Source organism: Salvelinus sp. IW2-2015, linkage group LG8 (assembly GCF_002910315.2).
Source record: "Salvelinus sp. IW2-2015 linkage group LG8, ASM291031v2, whole genome shotgun sequence".
Lineage (NCBI taxonomy): Eukaryota > Metazoa > Chordata > Actinopteri > Salmoniformes > Salmonidae > Salvelinus > Salvelinus sp. IW2-2015.
Window position 1 is genome coordinate 12,338,103 of NC_036848.1, and position 12,381 is coordinate 12,350,483.

The following is a 12,381-nucleotide window of genomic DNA, read 5'->3' on the forward strand; positions in this document are numbered from 1 at the left end:
TCTCCTCCCAGCTGGCAGTGTTCCTGGGAAGAGCAGCCAACATCTACCCCCTGTCCTTCCTGCTCAACCTGGGACGCAGGAACAAGATCAGCTCCAACTTCCAACACATGATGATGTTTGCTGGTACAGTGTGTGACGTGGTCAGACAGAGATCTGGCGCCACAGTTTGTCAATTTCCTTTTCTCATAAATTGCAGCTTAAGTTCAGTCACCAGAATAAATAGCTTTGTATTTACTTGAAGAGAAAAGGCGTGTGAAGGAAAATAAGCTATCCCTTTCTATCCAATTTCAGGATTTCCGGGGATGAAATATCAGCCACAGTTATATATACAGTACCAGTCAAAAGTTTAGACACACCTACTTATTTTTACTATTTTCTACATTGTAGAATAATAGTGAAGACATTAAATACTATGAAATAACACATGTGGAAGCATGTAGTAACCAAAAAAGTGTTAAACAAATCAAAATATATTTTAGACTKTTCAAAGTAGCCACCCTTTGCCTTGATGACAGCTTTGCACACTCTTGGCATTCTCTCAACCAGCTTCATAAGGAATGCTTTTCCAACAGTCTTGAAGGAGTTCCCACATATGCTGAGCACTTGTCTACTTTTCCTTCACTTTGTGGTCCAACTCATCCCAAACCATCTCATTGTGGAGGCCAGGTCATCTGATGCAGCACTCATCACGCTCCTTGATCAAACAGTCCTTACACAGCCTGGAGGTGTGTTGGGTCATTGTCCTGTTGAAAAACAAATGATAGTCCCACTAAGCGAAAACCAGCTGGTATGGCGTATCGCTGCAAAATGCTGTGGTAGCCATGCTGGTTATAAGTGCCTTGAATTCTAAATGAATCACTGACAGTGTCACGAGCAAAGCACCCCCATACCATCACACCTCCTCCATGCTTCACGGTGGGAACCACACATGCAGAGATCATCCGTTCACCTACTCTGCGTCTCACAAAGACAGAGTAGTGTTCTTTAGTAGTGGTTTCTTTGCAGKKATTTGACCATGAAGGCCTGATTCATGCAGTCACCTCTGAACAGTTGATGTAGAGGTGTGTCTGTTACTTGATCTCTGTGAAGCATTTATTTGGCCTGCAATTTCTGAGGCTGGTAACTCTAATGAACTTATCCTCTGCAGCAGAGGTATCTCTGGGTTTCCCTTTCCTGTGGCGGTCCTCATGAGAACCAGTTTCATCATAGCACTTGATGGTTTTTGTGACTGCTCTTAAATGTTCTGTATTGACTAACCTTCATATCTTAAAGTAATGATGGACTGTCATTTCTCTTTACTTATTTGAGCTGTTCTTGCCATAATATGGACTTGGTCTTTTACCAAATAAGGCTATCTTCTGTATACCACCCCTACCTTGTCACAACACAACTGGCTCAGATGCATTAAGAAGGAAAGAAATTCCACAAATTAATTTTTAACAAGGTACACCTGTTAATTGAAATGCTTTCCAGGTGACTTCCTCATGAAGCTGGTTGAGAAAATGCCAAGAGTCTGCAAAGCTGTCATCAAGGCGAAGGATGGCTACTTTGAAGAATCTCAAATATAAAATATATTTTGATTTGTTTAACACTTTTTGGTTACTCCGTATGTATTATTTCATAGTTTTGATGTCTTCACTATTATTCTACAATGTAAAAAATAAAGGAAAACCTGGAATGAGTAGGTGTGTCCAAACCTTTGACTGGTACTGTACAGTCGTGGCCAAAAGTTTTGAGAATGACACAAATATTAATTTTCATAAAGTCTGCTGCCTCAGTTTGTATGATGGCAATTTGCATATACTCCAGAATGTTATGAAGAGTGATCAGATGAATTGCAATTAATTGCAAAGTCCCTCTTTGCCATGCAAATGAACTGAATCCCCTAAAAACATTTCCACTGCATTTCAGCCCTGCCACAAAAGGACCAGCTGACATCATGCCAGTGATTCTCTTGTTAACACAGGTGTGAGTGTTGACGAGGACAAGGCTGAAGATCACTCTGTCATGCTGATTGAGTTCGAATAACAGACTGGAAGCTTCAAAAGGAGGGTGGTGCTTGGAATCATTGTTCTTCCTCTGTCAACCCCATGGTTACCTGCAAGGAAACACGTGCCGTCATCATTTCTTTGCACAAAAAGGGCTTCACAGGCAAGGATATTGCTGCCAGTAAGATTGCACCTAAGGGGCCTCCCGGGTGGCGCAGTGGTCTAAGGCTGTGCCACCAGAGATTCTGGGTTCGAGCCCAGGCTCTGTCGCAGCCGGCCGCGACCGGGAGGTCCATGGGGCGACGCACAATTGGCCCAGCGTCGTCCGGGTTAGGGAGGGTTTGGCCGGCAGGGATATCCTTGTCTCATCGCGCACCAGCGACTCCTGTGGCGGGCCGGGCGCAGTGCACGCTGACCGGTGTTTCCTCCGACACATTGGTGCGGCTGGTTTCCGGGTTGGATGTGCGTTGTGTCAAGAAGCAGTGCGGCTAGGTTGGGTTGTGTTTCGGAGTACGCATGGCTCTCGACCTTCGCCTCTCCCGAGTCCGTACGGGAGTTGCAGCGATGAGACAAGACTGTAACTAATTGGATACCATGAAATTGGGGAGAAAAAAGGGGTAAGAAAAGAAAAAAAGAAGAATGTACCTAAATCAACCATTTATCGGATCATCAAGAACTTCAAGGACAGCGGTTCAATTGTTGTGAAGAAGGCTTCAGGGCGCCCAAGGAAGTCCAGCAAGTGTCAGGACCGTCTCCTAAAGTTGATTCAGCTGTGGGATCGGGGCACCACCAGTACAGAGCTTGCTCAGGAATGGCACTTTTGGAGGATGGCCTGGTGTCAAGAAGGGCTGCAAAGAAGCKACTTCTCTCCAGAAAAAAACATCAGGGACAGACTGATATTCTGCAAAAGGTACAGGGATTGGACTGCAGAGGACTGGGGTAAAGTCATTTTCTCTGATGAATCCCCTTTCCAATTGTTTGGGGCATCTGGAAAAAAGCTTGTCCGGAGAAGACAAGGTGAGCGCTACCATCAGTCCTGTGTCATGCCAACAGTAAAGCATCCTGAGACCATTCATGTGTGGGGTTGCTTCTCAGCCAAGGGAGTGGGCTCACTCACAATTTTGCCTAAGAAAACAGCCATGAATAAAGAATGGTACCAACACATCCTCTGAGAGCAACTTCTCCCAAGCATCCAGGAACAGTTTGTTGACGAACAATGCCTTTTCCAGCATGATGGCAAACGTGATAACTAAGTGGCTCGGGGAACAAAACATTGATATTTTGGGTCCATGGCCAGGAAACTCCCCAGACCTTAATCCCATTGAGAACTTGTGGTCAATCGTCAAGAGGCGGGTGGACAAACAAAAACCCACAAACTCCAAGCATTGATTATGCAAGAATGGGCTGCCATCAGTCAGGATGTGGCCCAGAAGTTAATTGACAGCATGCCAGGGCGGATTGCAGAGGTCTTGAAAAAGAAGGGTCAACACTGCAAATATTGACTTTTTGCATCAACTTAATGTAATTGTCAGTAAAAGCCTTTGACACTTATGAAATGCTTGTAATTATACTTCAGTATTCCATAGTAACATCTGACAAAAATATCTAAAGACACTGAGGCAGCAGACTTGTGAAAATTAATATTTGTGTCATTCCAAAACCTTTGGCCACGACGGTATGTAAAATATGTTTGGGGAATTTTTTGAAATATCGTCCCAATTTTTGTCCTAAAGCTTTAAAAAAATATATATGTTCATTTATAAGTCTGCTTTTGTTTGTCCGGTGATTTAGGAGATGCTGTACATCCTTTATAGAATATTAATGTAGTAACTTGAGTCATACCAGCACCTGTTGTTTCAATGACCCCTATGGACCTGTTTTAACTGATTGTCATGTGATCACTATAATTGGAAATGTTCAGAGTTCCCACACCAGTGACGTTATCTAACAAAAAGCTATTTTAAGTGATATTACTTGTGGAGAGACACACACACACACAATATTACCCCTCCTTGTTTCCAGAAGAATCCAGGCTCCTAAGCAACTTTGCAGTATTTAGTTTTTTTGTGTTATTTTCTTACATTATCCACAAGCATTTCGCTACACCCGCAATAATATGTGTGACCAATACAATTAGATTTTTCTTCCTCCACAGGTCTGCGCGGGGCGATGACCTTTGCCCTTTCCATCCGGGACACGGCTACGTACGCCCGTCAGATGATGTTCACCACCACCCTCCTCATCGTCTTCTTCACTGTGTGGGTCTGTGGAGGGGGAACCACTCAGATGCTCTCCTGCCAGCACATACGGTAGGTCCACCGCGGGGGGTCAAAGGTTAGGGGATGTTGGTGTCTGCCTATTTATTTTTGTCGCCTTCAAACGGAACCTTTGTTGAATTGATGTTTTATTCTAATCGAGGATACACAAAGCACATAAGGTTGCCTGTCCATATTCATTATGATCGTCTGTGACCACTGTGATCTGGTCGACTCATTTATGTGTATCTGCGTTTGTAACAGTGTTGGAGTCGATTCGGACGCAGATAACACAGTGAGTATTAAGACTCTGAAAGTTGAGTTATTTGACTTGAATGCTGTAATCGTCTGTTGTTCTGAGTGGATCGCTGTATCAGTCTTGTGTGTCTCGTCAGATGAGRATTACAGAGGGATCAGAGCGGCGGAGCACCAAACACGAGAGTGCCTGGCTCTTCAGGATCTGGTACAACTTTGACCACAAGTATCCTTTGATGTCATATATTTGATTGCAGTAGTTGCACATATATATACAATAACATACTAGCCGACAGCAGTGGTGTACTGAAGAAGAGGCGGATGGTTCTCCTATAGTAAGTCTCCCATTACATATTTGAGCAGTTTGTTTTGTTACTAAGTGACACAGTTGAGGCCTTGACTCTACGCCCTCTCCAGCTACCTGAAGCCCATCCTGACCCACAGCGGCCCCCCACTCACCGTCACCATGCCTGCCTGCTGTGGACCACTGGCCAGATGTCTCACCAGCCCACAGGCCTATGAGGTCAGGCCCCACCAACCATGTGTTCCTATTAACCCTGTGACCCTGTTAGGGGGATTATGGTAATAGTGATGACATGTAGTGAGGAAGTGTTTTCTTCTTTGTTTTAATGAGTATCACAGCGGATAGTGTATATTTGAATGAACGCAAATGAGGAGTTGCTYATTTCATCAAAGCTAAAGCATTAGTTCAGTTATAGCAGGAGTATTTGATTAGTGAGAACTGTCATAATCAAAGTGTCATCTAGTGGTAACCTATTTTGAAATGTTTCTTTCCTGCCACCAGAACGAGTGCCAGCTGAAGGACGACGACTCGGACCTCATCCTGACAGACGGGGACATCAGCCTGACCTACGGTGACATCACTGTGAGCACGGACGCCAGCGGCGCCCACACCAGTGCCGGGCCCGCGGGCACCACCTCCGCCGTCATCTCCGCTGACGACCTGGACCGCGAGCTGACGTACGGGGACCACGAGCTGGTGATGAGGGGTACTCGTCTTGTCCTGCCCATGGACGACTCCGAGCCCCCGCTCGCCGACCCACGACACCGCATGCGGATGTGAGGCGAAAGAGAGGCCAGCTTGGCCAGATGACCAATTCACTCTACGTCCTGCTCCCCGCAGGAATTAGATCAACTAAGATCAGCAAGAGACTGGTCTCTCTTTCTGCTCTCTCTCTCTCTCTCCTCTCTCTCTCTGTCTTCCTCTTTCTCCATACCGCTCCTCATCTGTCTCTCTCTCTCCTCTCTCTCTCTGTCTTTCCTTCTCTTCATACCGCTCCTCATCTGTTCTCTCTCCTCTCTCTCTCTCTCTCTGTCTTTCCTCTTCTCTCATACCGCTCCTCATCTGTCTCTCTCTCTCTCTGTCTTCCTCTTCTCTCATACGCTCCTGTCTCATCTGTCTCTCTCTCTCTCCTCTCTCTCTCTCTTGTCTTTCCTCTTCTCTCATACCGCTCCTCATCTCTCTCTCCTCTCTTCTCTGTCTTTCCTCTTCTCTCATACCGCTCCTCATCTGTCTCTCTCTCTCCCCCACTGCTCTCCTCTTTGAGTTTCTCAAGTGGTTAATCCATGTCTACCTCATTATTGTTTGTTAATTTCTACTCCTGTCGCCATCATTATAATATGAATCATTTATTCATGTTTCCTTTTGATTTGGTTAAACCGATAGCTTTTCTCAGTTTGTCTTCTAACAGGACCCAATGAAAGCACGTGGCAATCTGCTCACCGTAGCGCTGCAGAGTCGTCTATACGCATGCATTAGTCTGTATGTGGAGGTCACAGTGCAACAGCTAGCTTAYCTAATACTATTTGTCTCTGTATCACAGGGTGCATAATACGGTTGTTTTTTGTAATGCGTGGGGAGTGGGTAGGTCGAGGGGCTGACTGAGTTTTGTAGCCCTGTTTTGGGGTCTGATTCTGAATGTTGCTGCCTTCTCTGTGTGATCCAAGGGATGCTGGCTGACTTAGTGGCTCGGCGTTGCATTGTGTTGCTATGCATACGGTTAGAATCAAGTGCCTGAGTGACCACTAGTTTATGTTCCCTTTTTAGAAGTGATACACTCCTCCGTCCACTGGGTGGCGACCTCTCTACGGCTGACAGGCTGCCTGTGTTTTGAGCCATTGGTCTGTAGATAGTTAACGATGTTCTAGCCTGGTTCAACCAAGCTAACAATATAATTCAGCTCGCTCTGTGTAACCTAGCACACGTCTTGGATCTCCCACAATGACCTCAGACTGTGACTTTGGGAGGTTTTGACATCTTCTTTTAGAAGCTGATGTCACTCACCACAGAAGCAGAAAAAAGGGCTGTCGTTTCGAGTGCGAGTTCTAAATGTCCCGTACGGTGAAAGTTGGTGCCATTCCTCCTTCATTGACATTTGATGAAAATTGAGTGCAGGCAGCCTGAAAACTTGATGTATTTTGCAACATACTATAAGTACTTTAGCTACATCCTCGTTTTCACTGTAATTCTAATACTATACACGTGTAACATGGTGTATATTTGACATTAGGGATTGAAATGTTACTCAAATCAAACCTAGTGTGTACTTCCATCTGGGCAAAGCCCTTGCTTCCTATTGGCTAAGATCTATCTGGTTTAGTTACAGGAGTAGTAGAGGGAACATGTTACAGTAGCTCATAATTAAGGATCTAATTTGCTTTGTTTTTGGCAAATWTATCTGGATAAACATTAATTTCTTATTCTATTCTATTTCAAATCGAATTTGCTTGGTTGGATGATTTATGGAAATGGCCTGAGTATGTCCATGTCAAACATTGTTGAGGTGCTGCTGCCACACTGTATGTAGTGGACCGCAGTTCAACTGTTAACTGCCTTGAGTCATTGACTATATTGTCCCTGGTACTGTATGACGTGACAAAGGATTGGTACATYCTATCAGAAACAACTTGAATAGGCCAGTTGGACTCATAACATTTCGATTTTAAATGATCCAAAACTACAGACATATTTGTTATTGAAATGATATGAAGATATGTTTGAAGCAATCATTTCTGTGTTTCTATGATTCAGAGTAGATATTTAGAGAAAAGCTGGTAGGGATCAGTTGAAGAAAATGAAATGGTTGTAGAAAAATGTATGTGTGCAATACTTTATTTGTGTAAAATAATCAAACAATAGGTTATATTAGATTCTAATGTATCCTATATGCCTCGCGCTACAATGTATGGGGGCTGGGTTTATTTATAGCTGATGTCTGGCACCAGAGTGAGTAGCTCCTTTTAGCTGCTTGGCTACATGGGGGTTTGCTCTGTGATGGGTCTGGGATCAGTGGTGGCTGTTAATGTGGTATAACAGGAAGTGTTGACCGGACACCACCCTGACGATGCACTGTTGATGTGGATGGAATCAGGCCCTGTGCCAGACAGCATTACAGAGGAGAGAAAGAGWGSGAGGGCAGAGTAGGAGGGAAGTACAAAGAGAGGGACGGGGTAGGAGCAGAGGAAAGGGAGGTAGAGAGAAATAGTGGACATTCTACCTATATTCAATGTTATTCACTTTCGCACCTGGGGAGGGAGGGGTAGAGGAAGGCAGTGTACCACTTAGTGTTATCTCCTGTTGTGCAGGAACCTCTGACGACGTGTGGTCTCCTTTTTTATTTTTTATCAAGCATGCCTCTTGACACCACAATGTGCAGGAAATGATTTTTCTTCCCACCATTTTATATATAGTTTTTTTTCTCTCTCTGTTTTGTTTATTCTTGATGAAGAAGGGAAATAAGGCGAGTGTCCGCGATGGCGCAGCATTTGCACTTGTCTTTTAAGAAACCTTTGTCTGAGTTAGATTTGTCTTGTAAGTTCCATTTGTCATGTTTGTGTTGCTGTTTTTAAGGGGCTTTTGTTGGGGTTATGAAGGAATTGACATGAATCCTGTGAATTATGATTTTCAGTAGAAACTCATGGTCATGTCATAACTGTCAGAGGTCACGACCTGAAGGGTTGTATCCATTGATGCACAGGTTATGATCTATGTAACCAAGAGAAACAAGATTGGCCTCCTTGCTTTTCCATGCCACTGACTCCGTCTTCACTTTAAGGAAAAAAGAAATCAAGCAAGATCAGGACTGTGTACCAGTCTATAACTAACATATGAAGTAATGTAATGTCAAAAAAGACCCATTATAGGTCACCTTATACCTTGCCTGTACTGTTCTTACAGTATGTGTTCTATTGTTTTGAACGATGAATGGTAACTATGGTAACTTGTAATTAACATGTTGACACTAGTCTGAAGTAGCTGACCAAAGGGGCTTGTTGTACTCTGTGTTTTCAGACTGTCCGATGTGTTTATACTGCTACTTCGCTGTGTGTGTGTCACACTGTGCTTCCTCAGTGTTGCAGGTACTGACTGTTTACATCTCTGTAAATATTCTCACCTGTTCAAGTTGCGTGCAATGGTCAATAAACACAGCCTGTGCTTTTGATTGAACCCTCTGTAATGTCTCCTTATTGACCTGCTGATTTCACATCAGCATGATGATGTTGACCCGGTCTGGTTTGCCTCTGAACATGTCCTGGTGGAAGAATGTAATGTTAGCTAATGGCTTACCAGATCCAGAAAGTCCAGTCCTGACCTTCCCCTAAGGTTTGGCCGGGAATAAGAACAGGAAAAACTGAATTCATCCCAGTAATTTCTCCACCAGCCTTGGCCTTCAACCCTTAACAGTGTATCACATTCCACCTATGGACAGCCTGAGTCTCAGCCATTTCTTTTATTTTTTCACCTCTCCATAGAGAATAGCCCATCCTTCTCATGGACTGACAGGCTGAGGTGTAGTAAGTTTTCCTCCCAGGGCAGATGTAGGTATGGGAGGTGCACTTGGAGATTTTCCTGACCAAAAATAAGATTGTCACTAGTTACCACAGCCACAAAGTCAAAATTGGCTATAATATAAATAAAGGATGAAAACAAAAATGAGCTTTTAGGGCTTCATTAAGGTTAGGGTTAGGCATACGGTTAGCTGTGTGGTTATGGTCTGGGTTAAGGGGATACTCTGGGATTTTGGCAATGAGGCCCTTCATCTACTTCCCCAGAGACTGATGAACTCGGATACTATTTGTATGTCTGTGTCCAGTATGGAGGTAGTTTCACAAGCCAATGCTAACTAGTGTTAGCGCAATGACTGGAATCCTATGGGTGCTAGTACCCATAGACTTCCAGTCATTGCGCTAACGCTAGTTCGCATTGGATCCCAAAACTACCTCTAACTTCCTTCATACTGGACACAGAGACATAAACATGGGTTCCACATGTTCCCATGTACCCCTTTTTTAAGATTAGTTTTAAAAAATCCTATTTTAAGAAGATACATTTTAGAAAAAGGCCGGGTTTATCCATTTCTGATGAACCAAGAATAAATAGGACCCAGAGTTTTCCCTAGTCATGAGACACTACTGTCCTGACCCTAACCATAGTCTAGGGATAGACATTTCCCATTCACCATTCCAGGGTGGAGATGTGTTTCAGATGAGCGGCGACTCTCTACTGCCAGATTGTTAGGCGTTCTCCCTCCAGCACATTTCCTCAGTATCAGGATACATTCCTAATAAGGGCAGAACCCCAGAATGCCTGTTTGGTTCCATTACAGCTCAGGGAGGAAATATCAACTTCATTGAAGGGAGACTGGGACTACCTCATGTTCTCTTGAGGGTCTTTGCCACTTTCTCTCTCCTCCTCTCTCCCTCCCTCCTTCCCTCCATTGTCTCTCTCACCCCCTTTTCTTCTCTTTCAATTTAAGGGCTTTATTGGCATGGGAAACATATGTTAACATTGCCAAAGCAAGTGAAGTAGATAATAAACAAAAGTGAAATAAACAACAAACATGAACAGTAAACATTACACTTAGAAGTTCCAAAAGAATAAAGACATTAAAATGTCATTATGTCTATCTATATACAGTGTTGTAACGTGTGCAAATAGTTAAAGTACAAAAGGGAAAATAAAAATAAATAAACATAAATACGGGTTGTATTACAATGGAGTTTGTTCTTCACTGGTTGCCCTTTCTTGTGGCAACAGGTCATAGATCTTGCTGCTTGCGATGCACACTGGTATTTCACCCAGTAGATATGGGAGTTTATCAAAATTGGGTTTGTTTTCAAATTCTTTGTGGATCTGTGTAATCTGAGGGAAATATGTGTCTCTAATATGGTCATATATTTGGCAGGAGGTGAGGAAGTGCAGCTCAGTTTCCACCTCTTTTTGTGGGCAGTGAGCACATACTGTAGCCTGTCTTCTCTTGAGAGCCATGTCTGCTCTTGAAAGCCAGTACCCTGTGTGACTATCTTTCTCTCTCACACACACACACACCTCTCAGAAATGCATCTCCTTGGCTGAGCCTCTTGTACGTTTGACCCTGTATGGAGTGTCTGTGGGTCTTCACAGTGTATGGTGGCTTAGCAACCACTCCTCACCTACTAAATTGTAACGGGGACAGGAAAGCTAAATGTCATGGCAAACACATGGCATGAGGTAGCTAACTCTGCTAGCCAGCCAGACCCTCAAATTACAATGGAAGACATAGCACACCTGTCTAAGATTCTTCTTCCTCTAAATTTGTGGCAGTATGTCAGGAAAAGCTGTCATCCAGGAAATATGTAATGCTTTCATTTACAGAGAGGTTATTGAATATCAATACAGATGCCCTTGGTATCTACAGGAAGACAATAGCATCACCTTCATCATCCTCCTCATTAGCACACAGAGGAGGCCCAACGGCAGGGTCTTATCATCGTCAGTTTGCGGAAGGAAAGTGTCATGATTTCTTGCTAGCCATGCCAAGAGAGAGGTCTGTGTTACCTCTCATTAACTGTGTCACCAGTGCTTGTTTACAACTAAGTGAGATGTTAATCTCTCTTAGAGATGATGGAAGCTTTCTCTCTATGATACTGTGCATTTGTTTCTGCGAGAGAGAGAGAGAGAGAGAGAGAGAGCGTGCGCGTGTGTGTGTGTGTGTGGTGGTGTGTCTGTGTGTGTGTGTGTGTGTGTGTGTGTGTGTGTGTGTGTGTGTGTGTGTGTGTGTGTGTGTGTGGTGTGTGTGTGTGTGGTGTGTGGTGGTGTGTGTGTGTGTGTGTGTGTGTGTGTGTGTGTGTGTGTGTGTGTGTGTGTGTGTGGGTGTGTGTGTGTGTGTGTGTGTGTGTGTGTGGTGTGTGTGTGTGAGTGTGTGTGTGTGTGTGTTGTGTGTGGTGTGTGTGTGTGTGTGTGTGTGTGTGTTTTTTTCACATGACTGGGAATACAGATATCTGTTGGTCACAGAAACTTTTTTTTTAAGTAGGGGCATGGATCAGAAAACCAGTCAGTATCTGCTATGACCACCATTTGCCATATGCAGCTCGACACATCTCCTTCACATAGAGTTGATCAGGTTGTTGATTGTGGCCTGTGGAATGTTGTCCCACTCCACTGGAACARGACATTTTCAGCTTCAAGGAATTGTGTACAGATCCTTGGGGACATGGGGCCGTGCATTATCATGCTAAAACGTGAGGTTATGGCAGCAGATGAATTGCATGACAATGGCCCTCATCACTGTATCTCACAGCGTTCAAATTGCCATCGATAAAATGCAATTGTGTTTGTCGTCCGTAGCTTATGCCTGCCCATACRATAACCCCACTGCCACCATGGGGCACTCTGTTCACAATGTTGACATCAGCAAACCACTCATCCACACGACGACATACACGCTGTCTGCCATCTGCCTGGTACAGTTGAAACTGGGATTCATCTGTGAAGTGCACACTTCTCCAGCGTGCCAGTGGCTATCGAAGGTGAACATTTGCCCKCTGAAGTCGGTTACAACACTGAACTGCAGTCAAGTCAAGACCCTGGTGAGGACGACGAG

At 44.2% G+C, this 12,381-nt stretch overlaps 1 protein-coding gene across 1 annotated transcript in view; it reads left to right on the forward strand.

Annotated features, from left to right (window-relative positions):
* Positions 1-5,697, forward strand: part of LOC111967163 (sodium/hydrogen exchanger 6-like) — a 6,779-nt gene extending 1,082 nt beyond the window's left edge. The window contains exons 2-7 of the mRNA XM_023992025.2: positions 12-123; positions 4,144-4,297; positions 4,508-4,538; positions 4,639-4,724; positions 4,916-5,021; positions 5,304-5,697. Of these exons, the coding sequence (XP_023847793.1) occupies positions 12-123; positions 4,144-4,297; positions 4,508-4,538; positions 4,639-4,724; positions 4,916-5,021; positions 5,304-5,582 (768 nt within the window). The 3' untranslated portion in view covers positions 5,583-5,697. The remainder of the gene's footprint in view (positions 1-11; positions 124-4,143; positions 4,298-4,507; positions 4,539-4,638; positions 4,725-4,915; positions 5,022-5,303) is intronic.
* Positions 5,698-12,381: the final 6,684 nt, after the last annotated feature.